We start from the raw sequence: 17,753 nt of genomic DNA on the forward strand, positions 1-17,753 counted from the left end.
GGCACTCAGGAGACCCCAAAGCCCAGCTCCGGAAGGCTAACGCGCTGCGGGAAAGCTCCGCAGCGCACTTCAGAATTCCACAGATGAAGCCACTGAGGCAAGTATAGCAATGCCATCCAAAGGAGGTCAGCCTGGAGACATTTACTTTGAGACAATTTTATCTCACTATCAAAATTTCACGCAAAAAAAGAAATAAATAAACGAACATGTTCCAGATGAACCGGTATAAGAAAAATGGAATGCAACGCGCACGTCTACCTCTATGACTTTGTCCCAGACGGGCCGGTGGCCAACAGCGTCCCAGAGAGTGGCATGCCTGTCGTGCCCACAGGTCAAGAACTGAGGTTTTGAGGCATGGATGGCCAGTCCCCAGAGCTCATCAGTGTGACCCTGCAAAGGACCAAGACAGATGATGCTCGCTGAAACACGCCAGCCCACACTCGGAGCCTCGGCGGCGGGGCACCTGGCCACGACATGCGCACACCTCACACTGCCCCCCTCAGTTTCCCTTCCCGCCCGACCTAAGTCCTGGCAGGAACCGAAGCGCTGATGCTGAGGAAGGTCACGCTGGTCTCGAAGGAACGCTCTCCTCCTTGTAATGCTTTATTATAGACCAGCAGCACATAAAATGAGGCGGGCCCGCTGAGCCGGGACGTACCTGAGTGATGGGGGCAAAGTCCCCGGACAAGGTGCCCTGCAGCACGAAGTTTCTGGTTGTGCCAATCAAGATCACGTCGCCCTTCCCCTCGGCCACCGTCCGGACTGGACCAAACTGCTCTGGAATCTGCAGTGAAGAGGAAAGACTAAAAATGTCACTTATTAGCTCCACCTTTCAAAATACCTGTTTATGTATCATGATGATAGTGCGCTCTCTCTCTCACACGTGTGTGCGCACACACACACGGAACATGGAGAGAAAGGTTCATGGCCAGGATTTGTTGGTTGAATGATCAAAACTCCAAATTTGAGGGGCACCTGGGTGGCTCAGTCGGTCAAGCGTCCGGCTTCGGCTCAGGTCATGATCTCACGGTTTGTGGGTTCGAGCCCCGCATCGGGCTCTGTGCTGACAGCTAGCTCGGAGCCTGGAGCCTGTTTCAGATTCTGTGTCTCCCCTCTCTCTCTGACCCTCCCCTGACCGTGCTGCCTCTCTCTGTCTCTCAAAAATAAATAAAAAAAACAGAAAAAAAAAACCTTTAAAAAAAAACCCAAATCTGACTCTTAAACTCCGAACATGTATGTACCTTAAAAGAATTAGCAAGGGTAAGGTTGTTACAACAATAAAGAATGAAGCATTGTTCTTCTTGATAAGATTAAAAAATAAAGGACACTGGTCAGTTTACTCTTTCCTTGCTGTGTCACTGGACAGCAGTAGCAATTAAACATTTGGAGAGCAAAGACCAAAATGACCTGCCATAAAATTTATTTGTAATTTAAAATGGTGAACTCTCGGAGCGTCTGGGTGGCTCAGTCGTTTGAGTGTCCAACTTTGGCTCAGGTCATGATCTTGCGGTTTGTTAGTTCGAGCCCCACATTGGGCTCTGTGCTAACAGCTCAGAGCCTGCAGCCTGCTTCAGATTCTGTGTCTCCCGCTCTCTCTGCCCCTCCCCCGCTGGTACTCTGTGTCTCTCTCACAATAATAAATGTTAAAAAAGAAATTAAAAAAACTTTAAAAATAAAATGGCTAATTTTATTTTGTGTGAATTTTATGTCAATTAAAAAAATATATTAATGTTCAGGGACACCTGAGTGGCTCAGTCAGTTATGTGTCCAACTTCGGCTCAGGTCATGATCTCAGTCTGTGGGTTCGAGACCCAGGTCAGGCTCTGTGCTGACAGCTCAAAACCTGGAGCCTCCTTCCTATTCTGTGTCTCCCTCTCTCTCTCTGCCCCTCCCCTGCTCACAACCTGTCTCTCTCTGTCTCAAAAATAAACATTAAAAAAAAGAAGGTGGAAAAGTTCTAGAACATGTCCATTCTACTCTGGGGATAAAGACCATCAACCTTCAGAATGATGCCGACCTTGATGTCTACTCATAACTTTCCGGGGCCTGGGACAGAAAATTCAGTGAGGGTGTGAAAGGTGTATTAAATTTCTTGCCTGGGGTTGCCTCTGGTGCAGGGCTGCTGGCCACGTGATGAGGAGGTAAAATAGATACTAAAAGGGTTAGAGCTTTAAAGAATGTGTTTCCATTCAGCCATGTACAAAGTAAATACTCAATAAATATTACTGATCATGTCTGCAAAGTGACACCCAGAAATTAAAGTAGGAAATGAAGAAAGATTTTAATGAAAAATCAAAATGTGGATACTATTCCCTTGGAAAAGTCAGGCCATCCTATTATAAAGATATTCTGAATGTCAAACACATTATAACCTAAAATTTTATAAACCTCATTCTATTTTAGTTGTTAAACTGCCTCCATGATTTTAATAGAATGTTCCCCCATTTAATAAAATCGTATCGAAACCAGTTTCAAAACTGTAAGCTTAAGATTTCACACGAACAGGAAATCTGGTTAATGTAACAGTTTTAGGTTCCCCATGAGTTTTGACGGTGCTGCGTGCTGTCTTACCTCAGTTTTACGAAGCTTCTGATAGTTTCCGTTCCAAGAAATGAGCTTCCGGTCCTTCCCTCCTCCCGACACCAGCGTGCCGTCCCTCAACATACAGAGTGCAAAAATGCCGCCCTCGTGGGCCCCTTGAACTGCGTAGCTTATCCGGTTTGTACCTAAACACACCAGGAGAACCGTCCTCAGCACGTCATCACAAGGCTCGCCTCTGTCCCTCGCATTCCACTGTTGCTTTAAAACGTGATCCCGTCGCTTAGGACACCTCTGCTGTGCGAACTCTCTAGAAGTCGCGATTTCCAAGCTCACAAAGCATCAGACAAGCATGCCCTGGGCCACTCCAGAATTCAGAACATGCTCGCGCAGGGCGGAGAGCGCAGGGCGGGATTCCACGTCATGGAAAACAGGGACTTGAGTTTACATCCTAACCTGCTGTGTGTCCCTTGACAAGTGACTTAGTGACCCTATACCTCGGTGTTCCCTTTGTGTAATGGGGCTCCCGCTCACCCCTCAGGATTGCGCTAAGCCTGAAATGGAGCGATGTTTGCTCCCACAGAGAAGTCACCATGTTAGCCTCACATCACATCCCTGCGTCTCTCTCCACCTTGACCCCAACTCAAACTCTAAGTCCTTTAAGGGCACAGATGGCATTTTTTGTTTACGTGGTCAGCACGCTGCCCTGCACCTGACTGCTTCTCAGTAGCTGTCCCCAGGGGCCATGTGGACCAGAAATTTATTTAAGTAATTTACAGCTCAGTAAAAAGTCATTGAAAGCTTCATCATAACGTGTTAAGAGATCTCTTCATCTCCTAAAGAGATATTTCATCAACCTAGTTTGGGCTTAAGGAGCCTTTTGTAATGATAGAAGGTGACTTTTCTTGTTTTCGTCTGTTCTAGCCTCAAGGTTTCCATCACACGTGTATGTATGGACCTAGAAAATGTGGGATTTTGCTGTAATCCTATCGGTTCTATTAATAGACAGTTCTTAGAGAAGTCACATTTGACTTCTTATAACATCCCCCTAAAAGTCCGTGCTCTGGGAACAGTCACGTGTTACCTTTTCCCCACACCAAGATGTTGCCGCTTGAATCTCCGGTAATGGTGTCGCCGTTTTCAGAAAAAGTCACACAGAGGACAAACTTTGGCTTTTCTTGCTTCTGCAGAATGTTGTAAGTAAATGTACACATTCAGTCAACACGTCTCCCTCTTTGTATAAGCATCACCCAGCATCACCGGTCTCCTAAGCTGCACAGTGATAGCTTCTGCCACTACACCCTATGCCTTTCGTTTTTCTCTCCCGTTATGTAAATTACGCCATGAGATTGCCTGCTCCAAAGGGAGACATTTCTGGTGATTATAAAGCTGCAGACAGTTGGAGCAGAGGAGGGGGTGGGATGGGCTGTCATGACTAGAGCTTTAGGAACAGGACCCTGGCACCAGAATAAAGCAGTCCTAACTCAGCCACCAGAGTGGTGGCAAAGGCCCCATAGAGAAGGAGGCGCTGTCCCTGGTGCTGACACGGCCTGAGTGCCTTCTTGGTTATTCTTTGCAAACACAGCGGTGGGAGAGGGTTGCCCAGCCCCCAGGGCATCCTTTCCTGAGTTTCTCCTTGTGTTGGTCCATCTTTCCTTCTCGGCATAGGCAATGTTACCAACAGAGACACAGGGGGCTCCCCAGTTCTGTTAGGGATCCCCGGGAATAGTCTGCATCACTACACCTCCCAGAGACACTTGCACATTTGCCAATGAAAACAAATTCTAAGCTCCCTTAGAAGAGAGCTGATCACACGCATCACCCAGGGAAGAATAAAAGAACAAGTCTAACGTTACCTCGAACAATCCTTGCTTCTTAATGAGGGAGTTTCCTTCTAAGGTCCAAAAGTAGAGATGTGATTTTCCACAGGTAACTATTATATTCGTGTCCGTGGGGTGGAAATCCACAGCAAATACGGCTTCATTAGAACACTTGGAGAAAAACAGGAGAATCAAACATCTCAAATCTCTTGGGACACTTAAGAAAATAAATAACATCGGAACCATAAATAAAGAACTCATTCAGGTTAAGCACTGTGTCTTTTGATGTTTCTCCCCATTGAATTCATCTCCTGTAAACACCCAGTGTATGTCTGCCGTATGCCTTAACTGCCCCGTGTCTGTCTCCCCCACTGGACGGTAGCCCCAGGACAGGGTCCTCTCGCTGTGCCGGGCCCCCCACAGGACCCCACGCAGAGCCGGCACACAGTCTGCCTTTGCTGGAGGGCTGGTAGGGGAGGGTGGGGACTCAAAAGCCACACAAATTTGCTCACATCTTCCTGTCTCAGATTCCCAGCCATGGCTGAGTGACAGGATTGCCTGATGTGTGTTAAAATGTGGATGTCAGGCCTCATCCCCATCTAGTGACTGGGATCTCTGGGAGGGGCCCAGGAATCTGGATTTTACACAGCTCCGTCGCTCCTGGCTGACCTTGGCTGCCCGCTTTGCCCTGGGAGTCCTTCCTGGTTTAATTCCTAGCACGCTGCTGGTGTGCTGGTGACCAAGCCAGTTTCCAGGACCAGGGATCTGGCTCTCTTGATGTCACTCTACCAACGCTGATCCTGTCACCTGGATTTCCAGGACCCCCACTCTTCTTGGATGAAGTTGACCCTGACTGTTCCTTCTGCTTGAAGTTCAGTTATATGCTCCTACACCTGGGTAATAACTTGCCTCTGTTTACTTCCAACGGAGCAGTATAGCCAGAACTGAAATACTTGACCAGAAAATGAGAAGCCAGGGCTGCAGCGCACAAACAGGTGTTAGGAAACGTGGCGCAGGAGAATACAGACCCCGCATCCCAGACCCTCAGGAGAGAAAGGGAAGGCGATCCAACGCCAATCCTAATGTTAGGGAAATAAGGTGATCTAACGTTAATGGATGACAGGATGAGAAATCTGAAGTCAATTCTGCAAAAATTGGGATCCATTCACGATTTTAATGGGAGGAAAACACAAGAAAGCTTCAGGAAAGTTCGGTGGCCATGAAGGGAAGACCCAGCGCACCCAACAGGAAGAGTCGCACTGCGAGGGGCTGGGACCTGGCAGTGGCTCTCGCTCGCCTTTCCTGAGGCCACTCTCTGGACGAGCCCTATGCTGGCTGTGCTGACCTGTCCCTCAGCCCTCGGCTGGGCAGTGCGCACGTCTCACTAACCACATCTGCAGTGCTCCCCCCCAACAACAAAAGGGCACATTTGTGAATGAAACAAAGCAGCAGAAAACAGTGAAGGAGAGAGTGGATTAAAAGGGGAGGGGCTGTAAAATGAGGAAGAAAACAACCTTACAGACATCACCAAGAGAGGAAGGAACCCCACCAGGACTCGGGAACGGCCCCCTGGGAGGGGAGCTGGGGGGGGAGCAGGGGTCGGGATTCTCAGGTGACCCGTCGTGCCTGGGGGACGTGTCGGGAAGGGGGGGCTGCATCGGGAAGGGGGAGCCCACGGGCCCTCTCGAAAGTGGGAAATGGGAAATGGGCTGGAAGCCGGCTGGAGGGCGAAGGCTCCGAGCGGGGAGAGAGACATGGAGAGAGACCTTCACGTCAGCCAGCCGCTCCTCCCTCTGCCAGTCCCACACGGATAGCACGTGGTCGTTGGAGTCGTCCACGGCACAGAGACTGCTTCCTCCGTTCTGGAAAAGAAGAGGCATTCCCAGGAAGACTACATTTGAGAATACAATAGGCTAAAAGTCATTAAAAACGAACATTAACTTTACTTTTAATAAAGAGTCCGTTTTGGCTAAAGGACTCATGCACACCGCTTTGGGGACCGAGGGCAGGTGGGTGTTGGGTGACGCGGGACAGGAGCGGCACCCGGGGGTCGGGTGGCCCTGCCCCATCAGTTCTATTAATACCAGCCTGCGGAGGGGCTGCAGGACCCCCTCCTGGGGGAGCCAGTGCCGCGGCACGCTGGGCACACATGTGTGACCAACACAGGCCGGTTACTGGGCTTCAGCCCGTGGCGTTCTGATGTGAACAGGTGCACGCGTGCATGAACGCTGAGTTCCTGAAACAGTGGCTTCATGTCAAATGGGCACGTCCTGAGGGGACTGGGAGACCATGCAGCCCCTCCGGCTCCTGCTTGGGGACCGGCAGCCCGTGCGGGGTGGTGGAGATGCGCTGGGGAACAGGTGAAATTCAAGGCCAGAGCCCACAAAACCACCTCAAGGAACATGAAGCCGGTGCGGCAGGGCCTCTGCCCATCACGTGTGTGACCCGGAGGGGACGTGTGTGACCTCTGCGTGAGGGGACCCGGAAGCAGGACAGTTTCAGCATGCAAATCTGCGCACGCACCCAGGCAGCTACGGAGCCTGTTACTTTCCTCCCTCTTCAACCCTGAGCCCACTCTCTCCTCCCTAGGGACAAGGACGCCCACACCCGCAGGGCCCACACTTACGGATTTTGAGAACGCGATACAGGTGACGGCTCGGTCAAAAAACCCGACTCCGATGACATGCAGTGTGTTCAGCGTCACAGAATCCCAGATGCGCACGTGTGGGGGCAATTGCTGTTTGGAAGGAAATGCAGAGTCACCGCTGTGAGGGCCATAGAGAGGTTTCTTTACCTGGAAGCTGCAGGATTACTTCAGTTCCGTCCAAACAAAGGTCTTTCTCTGCATTTGAAGACACTGCCTTGTAACGTAAATGAAGCATTCCCAAAGGCTTCAGGAGGTCAGGGTCCCGGTGGCCGACTTAACTTTAGGGCAGGTCCACCGGGTTTTAAATTCTGAACAGCCACGTCTTCCTAACAGTATCACAGGAGCTGATATTCTAACACATCGAGATGTATCTTAATTTTAAAAATGAAAAATGACAAGGAAAATGGGACCCCATATTCCTTTCAGTCTGCATTCACATTAAGGTGTAAATTAGTCTAAATTCAGCAAGACGGTCATCATCAAATAGTACTGACAGCTTAACATTCCTGGGCCTCACAGGAGGAAAACAGGCCATCGATCACGCACGGATGACATCCAGAATTGTTTCGGTTCGTTCCAAACCCTCTCAATTGTGTTCCAAGGTGGATGATACTAAGTTTTCTCTCCCTCAGTCGAGGAAAGTGTCACAGAACCCTGAACAGATTCATCAGGAAAAGGACTGGCATTATACCTAGTTGGTGGACAGAATGGGCCGAATCATTGCACCAGGCTCTAGGCTGGACTTGCTCTGAGCAGCCGGGCGGACGCAGAAAGTTCTCCTGGCTTTTCTCCAAGTAAACTGAAGGGCTGGCTCAGATGGCGATCACCACTTCCCTGGCTCTAAAGTTCTGGGTCAACTTCAAGGCCAGAAACTGAACTACACTATTAAACCACTAGAGGGAGAGGAGGAAATGGTTTGCTACTAATTTAGAAGACTCTAAAAAGCCATTTAACGTCAAAAAAAAAGGAATGAAGGCCCTCGGGCACTGATGTGCATTTACGTAACAGCAAACTGATTTCCACTGTTCCCGTGACTTCTTTAAGTATTCACTTTTCAACAGAAATAGCATAAAGTTAATATTTAAAACACAATGTTATTAAAATATTTTCTGAAAATTGGTAGCCCATTTCTGGAAGAAAACATGCTGGTAAGAATGGAAATGCTCCGTGTAATTCGGTTCCCTTCATACACCTCAAGAATAAGCTCTCCAAAGTAGATCTCAAAAAAGCTACAAGGGGTTTTGGTTAAGACATGGCAGTGACCACAGCCTGCGGTCTAGAAAGAACTGGAAGCCAGTTTTGCATTGTGCTCGGTTTGTGCGCGCCCACGAGTTCCCCTTCTGACTCCTTAAAGTTCATGTGGGAGTCTTGCTGAACTACGCCTAAAACTTGCGCCCAACCTCCCGGGCAGCCGTGGAGGACGGCGTGCAGACCGCGCTCCGTTGTGACGCCAGGGATCCCGGGCACGCAGGCGAGGGTGCCTCAAGTTTGCTTGAAGAGGCTCGAGGCCCGTATCCAAAGGCTTATTCGCTATGACTTTCTCTTATTAAATGTGTACTTAGTGTGTTAACGTTTGTCACGCGTGTAAAGAAGTATCTTAATAATTGCTGAATTCTTAGGCAAGAACAAGGCTATTTCAAAACTGGCTGAGATTAAGGTGACTTGGAGGGGTTTTTAAGGTCACCGTAAGAAAACCTGCAAAAAAAATTCTAACGAGGGATTAGGCAGCATTCAGCCAAGCCTGGGCAGGCCTATTCCTCAGCGCAATGTTTCCAGAAGATTATACGGAGTTAACAGTTCGTTATAAAAATACGAAAAGATAACGCAACTCACTTTTCCATCCTTAGATGTACCAGCGACTTGTCCCGTGGCTATTGTGATCCTGTCAGGGTGAACTGCTAGGCTAAAAAGAGGGTATTTATAAAACATCTGCTCTTTAAAAGTAAGCTGTACTTTTCTCCCGACCACACAGGATTTAGTCAGAACTTTAAGTAGAAGAACTATACGGTGCGGACTTCTTAGACTCACCACAGTCTCTGAGCGCCCCAACCACCGTGGGCAATCAGTGCCTACATCATTGCATCCTTTCTCTCTCGGGAATTTCCAAACTCAAGGAAAAAGCATCTTTTGCTTGGAAAATATCAAGTCTACAACAACCTTAAGTACGTTAAACAGCAAATATATCACCTGTTTTAAAAACATTTTTTAATGTTTATTTATTTTAGAGAGAGAGAGAACACGAGCAGCGGAGGGGCAGAGAGAGAGAGGGAGACACAGAAACTGAAGCAGGCTCCGGGCTTGAACCCACGAACCATGAGATCGTGACCTGAGCCAAAGTTGGATGCTTAACGTACTAAGCCCCAGAGCCCCCAAAATATCATCTTTTTCCAACAGGATTTGTATAATTGACCAGGGATCTAGAACAAATAGAAATAGGTAAATCCACCTGGTTTACGACCCATCCTTCCAAAAGCTATAAGTGGATTATGAATGAATAAAAATGAATGAATTGCAGCAAGCCCAGAAACAAACATGCCTATTTTTATTTTTACTAAAAAATATGGGGCGCCTGGGTGGCTTAGTCGGTTAAGCATCTGACTTCAGCTCAGCTCATAATCTCATGGTTTGTAAGTTTGAGCCCTATGTCGGGCTCTGGGCTGACAGCTCAGAGTCTGGAGTCTGCTTCAGATTCTATGCTTCCCTCTCTCTCTGTCCCTACCCCACTCATGCTCTGTCTCTATGTGTCTCTCTCAAAAATTAATAAACTAAAAAAAACCCCACAAAAAGACCCAGGGGTGCCTGGGTGGCTCAGTCAGTTGAGCATCTGACTTTGGCGCAGGTCATGATCTCACATTTGTGGGTTGGAGCCCTGCACTGGGCTCTGTGCCTAAAGCCTCCTTAGGATTCTGTCTCCCTCTCTCTCTCTGCCCCTCCCCCGCTTGTTCTCTCTCTTTCTCTCCAAAATAAATAAACATTAAAAAAATGTTTTTTAAATAAAGACCCAAATTAGAATCTACTAGCATTTGTGTTAAGAAGGCCTCCAAACAGAACTATTTGTTTGGGTGACACGGTTGGTTAAGCGTGTGTGTTATAAGGACAGGAAACTCAACTAGTCTGTAGCGGCTTAGAGCCGGGCAGCTAGCAGACCAGCGGCTACAGACAATGCGGAAGGAGCATAAGGAGCGTTTCCAAAGATCTTGTTTTCTGAGCCCTCCCCTCTTTAGTCACACCCCGACCCGACGTCTGCCCGCTGAGGCCTCACCACTTGACGTCGTCATTGTGGCCGGCGTAGTGCCTCTGCAGCTGCTCCTCCACGTTGTACAGCACGACCACCGAGGCGATGAAGTACACCGTCTCCCCCGTCGGAAGCAAGTACAGGTTGTTGCGACAGTCGCGGCCCCGGTACCCATAGCTTTGTGCGCGTCAAGATAAACCCGATTTCCTTTTTGAGCGGACAGAACATTAGCTTCATTCAACAGGAGCTGGCGCTGAAATTCCCTAAGACGAGTACCATCAATTTCTCTCATTTAAGTAACATTAGGGTGTGGGGCCCTGGGGGGCTCAGTCGGTTAAGCGGCTGACTTTGGTTCAGCTCGTGATCTCAAGGTTTGTGGGTTCGAGCCCCGCGTCGGGCTCTGTGCTGGCAGCTCAGAGCCTGGAGCCTGGGTCAGATTCTGTGTCTCCTCTCCCTCTGCCCCTCCCCCACTCACACTTTGTCTCTCAAAAACAATACATGTTTAAAAAAAAATTTAAGTAATTAAATTGTAAATAGTGCCAAATACACTCAACCCTCCTTAGGCAGGCAATAAAGTTGGAACTGGTCAGTGAGTTGAAGTGAAGGCATATTTTTAGAAGATGTGGCTTTGTTTTTAGAAATCATGTATTACATTTTGAAAGCAGAATTTTTCAGCTTGATCACAAATGGAACTTATTATTTTATTTACTAAAGGTAACTGGACCAAACATTTGTGAAATTTCTAGAAAGTGAACCACTTTCCATGTAGCTGATCAGTCAGGGACCTTGGAAGCGACAACCACGGCTAAATCTCTTTGTTGAACTGTTTGGATTTTACGTGAATGTCTATCTTCTTTGCAACTAGTGTGTCTTCAGATTTTGCCAGTGGGCACCTGGCCGCCTCAGTCGGTGGAGCACGTGACCCTGGATTTCGGGGTTGTGAGTTCGAGCCCCACGCAGGGTGTAGAGATTACTTAAAATCTTTAAAACTGAATAAATAAATTTGCCAAGCTGGTTTTCTGAAGGCCCACCACTCTAACCTTCTGTGAAAAGGGACCAGCTTCACTCCAGAATAAAAGTCACCTGGGAACTGCATGTGGACACTTACTCCACAAGAAGGCTGGAATGTTCTGCTCCAAAAGTTGTTTTTTCCTCCCTGTCTGTTGCCTTTCTTGTGTGCCTCTAATTATCTTCCTCCCGGCTCAGGCCTCTGTCAGTCTGAGGAGGCCGACAAGGCACTCCCCTGCCCGCCTGGATATGGGGTCTTCCACTGGAGAGGGTGTGACTGCAGGCCCTGGAGAGAAGGGGGCCCAGCTGGGCGCCATCTCGCATCCCACCCTCGTCCTGAGACGCACATCTACGACTTGGGGACTGAAATCACCACGACTCTGTAGCTTCACAAGAGGACTCTGTCTGGTTCTGGAATCGCGGGCGGGGAAATGAGGGGAAGCCCTAGGACACGCTGTGGCAGCTGTAACTCTTGTGGAAAACAAAGTAGGCCAGAAAATGTTTACTGGCCATATTGACTCAACGATTCAGTAGTGTGAGGTCATAAGAACTATTCAAAAAAAAAAAAAAACCCTCGGAACTTTCACATTCCTTATATTTTAAAGTCTTTACAAATACATTTTAATAGGTGACTGGGTGGCTCAGTGGATGAAACATCCGACTTTGGCTCAGGTCATGCTCTTGCGGTTCATGGGTTTGAGCCCAATGTCGGGCTCTGTGCCGAGAGCTCGGAGCCTGGATCTTGCTTCGGATTCTGTGCCCCCCTCTGCCCCTCCCCCACTGTCTCTGACAAATGAATAAACCTTAAAAAAATTATTTTTTAAATTGGTGATTGACTTGTATATATATTTATTGAGTGAATATTTTTTTATTATAATCTAGGAGCTATATCTTTTACTTAAAAATCTTTTTACGTTATAAAAGTGTTTGCAAAAGGTGCATACAACACTCCCACATACATATGTAAAAGGTAAACACTGGAGATCCTCCCTGTCCCAATATACCCAGCACCTTGGGGATAATTTCCTCTATTAGGATTTTGGAATGAATACTTCCAAACCTTGAAAACTATTTTGAGAGCAAAACTTCACTTGAACTTGGATGTGAAAAAATAATCTAAAAAAAATGCCATTTATTTGGTATTTCCATTGTCTCACATCTTCTAAAATCTGAATAGAGCCTAGGCTGAAAAAAATGTGCTTTGAATGTTTTCCAGCCACGATTTACTCTAAAATTTAAACCAATATTGACGTAAAGAAGAATCATTTCAATTACATGTCCCCAAACAGATGTTGGTGAATGCTTAGGACATCTGAATTAGAAAATATAGAAAGGATATTTTGGGAGAGAAATTTAGGTACAGGTGATAATTCTAGAAAATTCCCAAAGAATACGATACCATCCTTTCAAATCGTAATTCTTCCAACTGATTACAACAGCGTCGATTTCAGCCAACTTCTTACAGGCGCCTGGGTGGCTCAGTTGGTTGAGTGTCTGTCTTGATTTAAGCTTAGGTCATGATCTCATGGTTTGTGAGTTCGAGACCCATTTGGGATTCTTTCTCTCCCTCTCTACCCCTTTTCTGTGCTGGCTCTCTCTCAAAATAATAAACTTAAAAAGATATTTTGAAAATATTAAAAACATAAATAAACCGACTCCTCAGAATTTATATTTGGGGCTTGGCATTAAACTGGTACTCAACAGAAATTTATTTGAGGGTGAAGAGAGGATTTTTGCTCTTTGTCTTAAATCTGCATGGACTTCCTTCATGCCTTCATCTACTCCCTTCCTTCAGTACCGGGGTATTCCCGGCCTGATGTGACTCCTTCAGTTAGTGTTGACCTTGCTCGTTGGACCCAGGGGGCTGGCCAGGCCCCCACTTGGTTTGAGGGGGGATGCCTGTCCTTCCTTCTAGGGTATCACTCTTTGGGTTTAAAAACCTCCTGCCAGCACAGTTTGGTTCAATTTCTGACATTCTCCTTTTCATTAGTCTGTAAGCTAGCTCAGTATCTTCCTGCGCTCCCATGTTGCTTCCCTGTGGTCCTGCCGAACTCTCTACGCCTACAACAGCTACTGTTACAAATAACTAGCTTTCGGTTTCACTGGAATCCTCAACTCTACACATTTGTGATTATTTTCATTCAGCTTGCCTTTCTCTTAGTGTTTAGCTACTTTTATTTTTTTTTTAAGTTTATTCATTTATTTTGAGAGGGAAAGAGAAAGCATGAGTGAGCAGGGGAGGGGCAGAGAGAGAATCCCAAGCAGACTGCTATCAGCGTGGAACTCACAAGCCGTGAGCTCACGACCTGAGCCCCACATCAGGAGTTGGATGCTTAACTGACTGAGCCATCCAGGCGCCCAGCCCAGTTTTTAACTACTTTTATTCTGATAGAAAGATTAAAATTCAAGCCAGAAAGTGATCCATTTTCCCATGGCTCTCTAAAAACTAACAAACAAACCCCAACCAGCCAGCCAATTCTGTAACATTAATATGTTCTTTTCGGGAAATTAATGTACATGTATTTGACCACGAACCACAATCTTTTGTTCAGGAACGACAGGTCAGTGTCCCCTGAGCCAGAAGCACTCACAAAGTGAGACACAAGTCCTCCCATGTGTGAGGACACTGTGCTGGGTTCTAACATACGGCCCATTCTGTTAAATTAAAAAAAAATTTTTTTTAAGCATCAGTAGAATATTTGGCCTAATCAGTGAATAAAGGATACACCCACTCAAGCTTCAGTCTCTTGGTTGGCAGCTCGACTTTTGCTTCCAAATTGTAGGAGTCCACTTGATCTTTGGGCATGTACATGGTAACAGGGCGTCCGCGAAGAAACATTTTTACGTATCCTTCCTCTACAAAAACAACAGAGACATCAGTGAGACACCCCTGTGCCCGGTGGATCTGAAAACAAACATGTATTTTCTTTTGCTTCTTAATGTCCCAGCAGAAGCTGTCCCTACCCTTTCTGTGCTTTCTAATTAACGTGGTGGGCAGAAGATAACGGAAACACAAGGTCGCACAGTTTAAAACAAAAGTTTTCACCCTGTTTACTTTTGACGTGCCGCTTCCTTACGTACATGAAATACACGAGAAATTGTAAAAGACAGGGAAGAACTAGATTCCATTAATTTTCCACGAGAGACTCAGTGCTTACATTTGTCTTTACCCTCAGGAGGGGGAGAAATGCCACCTCACAAAATTACAACCAAAAATCCACTTGGAGTTGTTACGGATTTCAATGTAGATACAATTTCAGTATCGAAATTCCTAAGGTATCTTTCGATACTTAAATCGTTTTTGTGATATTGCAATGTAAAAATATATCTTTATGTATCTTTTCTGTTGGACACACTCTTCGAGTGTAAAGAATACAAAATCAGCAAAAGTGCATGGTGGGTGCATGCAAGAAGGACAAGGCTCAAAGATAAGCTTGAAAGAAAACAGAAGGACAAAAGACCCATTAGAGAGAGATATTGAGAAACAGAACCTTCTAGAACAAACATTTTTAGAATAAAATCACCTCTGATGTCTCAAGAAGTGATTACGGGGGCAAACGTAAAACCCAGTAATACATCAACCTGAGACACGGGCAGTTTTAAAAAAGAAACAGGTTGGGGGTCTCCGCTGGCTTTCAGGATATGCTAAGACCAAAGAAAATGTCCAGGGAGTTCCTGGTGGATTCGGTTAGAACTCACTGCAGATCAAAGGACCAGGCCTTCTTGGCACTGAAACTGGGCCGCTGGGACCAGCCGCAGCAGCAGCACATTGAGCCAATAGGGAAGTCACCCGCAGAGGGACATGGGTGAGGAAAAGTCACGAAACCACTATGGTGCCGTGAGCACCACGTTTACGAGTTAGTTTTTGTGAGTCTGGCTCCTCAGGATCTTCAAACACCACCACATGCAATCCCTCCTGCAAATTAAGAGGCCGTCCCAGGGTTAGATTATCGTGTGCGTGCAGGTCAGGCCTTCCATGCATGTGATGCATTCCTCAGGCTCCAAATTAAGTCTGACGTTTAAATAAGAACCAATCCACACTCAGCCTGTGTGCCAGGCTCTGTGTTCCGTGGGCGCTCCATTAAGATGTCACCACGGGGTCCATCCTCCCCAGATCCGCCGGCACCGGCCCATCAGTGGTCCTGGCACCCGAGGCTCTCCTATCACTGCCCCACCCCGGGTATTTTATATTCTGCTGCTGAGCCCACTGGAGCCCAAAGTGGATTTCACCAAGTCCTTCCTCCACGTGGTGCCCTCTTACCTCCTGGGCCCAAACGTCTAGCATCTGGCCTGCTCTTTCCTAAGTAACTGCACCGGCCGTGAGCACCCCACCTGGCCCCTGCCGTCCGGCCGGGAGTGTCTCCACCTTCCTTGCTCTTCTCCTCACCCCCAAACCTATTCCCTTCTTTAATCCCTCCCCGCAAATCTGGGCTCATCGGACGGTGTGGCCGCCACACCTGCGGGACCTAGGAGCGCCCGGCGGAAGACAGAGGGAGAAGAAAGCAGGTGCCAGCAAGCACAGAGCTGAGGACCAGGGGTTCCCTCAACTGTCCTTGGATGACAGGAGCCACAGAACGTGGATGGGGAACAGAGAGACGACAACGCCATCTCCGCAGCTAGGCAGAGCCCTGCACACCTGTGATCCTCCGTGTGTGAAATGCTGAGTGCGCTGCGGCCATGTGCTGGTTACGTGCTTGTGACCGGGGCTCACTTCTCGTGCAGTGTGAAACCACTGACCGAGGCCACGAAGAGCAAGCCCCGGACTTGGCCTGGGCACCGCTTTGTCCTGGCAACTCGGGCATTCTATGTCTAAAGTTGAAACGCAGCGAAGGGAAAGCAATGGGATTTTCCAGGCAGGTTAGGACCACAGCAGGCAGCCGCCCCCGGAAGGCGCGGGGGGAGAGGCCAGCAGCGGTGCGGGACGCCAGGCCAAACAGCGGGACAATCCAGGGCTGCCCTAGGACTCTCAGGGTTTACACGACTCTCAGAGTTCCTGCCAGACCAGCCAGTAACCGAGCCAGATTGAATGTACGGCTGCTTATCAAAACGCGTCCAAGGAAATGCGCAGGAACGCTGTTTAACTTCAGGCGGAGTGGCTGGTGTGCCGGACACACTGCACACGAGGCGGTGCCTGCTCGCCCGGATGGAAAGGGGTCTGCAGCCTGGGTAAGCAGCTCTGTCAGACAGCTGGAGGGTCGGAGATGCCGCCTACCTTTGCAGTGTATCACCCGGCGTTTCCCTTGTGATTTCGGAGACAGGGACAGAAGCGCTAGATGAAGAGACAGCGAGAACTGCAGGAGGGGACCTGGGGCAGCTAGCTCTGGGGGGGGGGAGGCGGCCCCCATCCCTGCAGCGGAGCCCATGGCGGGCTCAGGACCCGGCTCCGCAGGCTCAGGGCGATTACAGTTTCAGTGCGTGATGTCATGCTTCCCCAACAGGAAACGAATGCTCAAGAAAGCACATGCTGTCCCTACGGAGGGCTGACTTGTATGTAAGTTTCAGTTCCGAATCGAAGTGGGGGAAGAAACTGGGAAGGTTAATATCCTGACAACAGCATCTACCTTGTTATAAAATGGGTTAAGAAAAGAGAAGGTATCTGGAAAGGTTCGTTATGAACAATTAGTTTGCAGTTTAGGAGGCGGAAGGCAGAAAGAGGGGAAGAAAGCTCCTTCTGGACAAAGTGGTCACCTAACGCATCAGGGAGCTTCCCTTTTGGGGGGGTTGCAGGTGTGGCCTCGGAGCCCCCCGGGGAGGAAGGAACAAAGGCAGCACGGGATTTTTAACCTAGACTTCCGCTCTGCCTGCGCGGTGGCATCTCGCCCTTCCTCCTTACTGACGCATCTTGAATGGCTTTCAAGGGGGGTGGGAAGGGAAAGGGTCTGGTCTTTGCGACCAAGTTACGGGCTGTGTCCGTGATCTGAGCCCCACCCTGCGGGCACAGGCTGGCCGGCACTGAGCCTGTCAGTCCTACCACATAGACTCTGCGTGTGACAAGTGGTCCCTGCCATCACTACGCATGTCCCTCAAGTCCTGAGGGGAGGGAGGGGCACCCGCGAGGAAGTGAAATCAGACTTACCTGCGCTGAAGACCGGCTCCTTGGGTTTGCTGTGGAGATGAAAGAAACAGGGTTTAAAGGGAGGCTGGTGGCAGGTGGGTAACCTCATGACCCCTCCCCTGCCCTGCCCCCTGTGCTCCGGTGGCTGCACAGGGTCACACTGGTGCCATGTCCGGGATTCTCACTGATGAGAAAAAGAAAACTGCGTGGCTGCGGACCAGGTCAAGTGGACCCGAGAATGTCTAAAACCGGGGGCAAGAGACTGTGGCCCCAGCTGGGCCGCCACAGCTGAGCTGTTTGTGAGAGCAGGTAAGTGCGCGGATGGAAAATGTGCCCGATCAGGATGGGAACAGCCGCGTCTACATGTCCTCCTCCCTGTGCTCTTCTGATGGATGCTGGAAAGGACTTCTTCAAAACCAGCACATGCCTGCCTGACCCAGGACCCTTAGA

At 48.5% G+C, this 17,753-nt stretch overlaps 1 protein-coding gene across 2 annotated transcripts in view; it reads right to left on the reverse strand.

Annotated features, from left to right (window-relative positions):
- EML1 (EMAP like 1) overlaps positions 1 to 17,753 on the reverse strand; it is a 178,768-nt gene that overhangs the window by 18,106 nt on the left and 142,909 nt on the right. The window contains exons 5-16 of one of the 2 annotated variants that reach the window (XM_029951623.1): positions 17,325 to 17,353; positions 16,461 to 16,517; positions 13,975 to 14,104; positions 10,268 to 10,417; positions 8,839 to 8,908; positions 6,985 to 7,095; positions 6,125 to 6,220; positions 4,395 to 4,529; positions 3,623 to 3,722; positions 2,572 to 2,726; positions 659 to 784; positions 259 to 390 (exon numbers count right to left, since the gene is read on the reverse strand). In XM_029951623.1, coding sequence (XP_029807483.1) covers positions 259 to 390; positions 659 to 784; positions 2,572 to 2,726; positions 3,623 to 3,722; positions 4,395 to 4,529; positions 6,125 to 6,220; positions 6,985 to 7,095; positions 8,839 to 8,908; positions 10,268 to 10,417; positions 13,975 to 14,104; positions 16,461 to 16,517; positions 17,325 to 17,353 — 1,291 coding nt within the window. The remainder of the gene's footprint in view (positions 1 to 258; positions 391 to 658; positions 785 to 2,571; positions 2,727 to 3,622; positions 3,723 to 4,394; positions 4,530 to 6,124; positions 6,221 to 6,984; positions 7,096 to 8,838; positions 8,909 to 10,267; positions 10,418 to 13,974; positions 14,105 to 16,460; positions 16,518 to 17,324; positions 17,354 to 17,753) is intronic. The other variant, XM_029951622.1, reaches the window with a different exon arrangement.

The sequence above is a fragment of the Suricata suricatta genome, chromosome 9, assembly GCF_006229205.1.
Source record: "Suricata suricatta isolate VVHF042 chromosome 9, meerkat_22Aug2017_6uvM2_HiC, whole genome shotgun sequence".
Lineage (NCBI taxonomy): Eukaryota > Metazoa > Chordata > Mammalia > Carnivora > Herpestidae > Suricata > Suricata suricatta.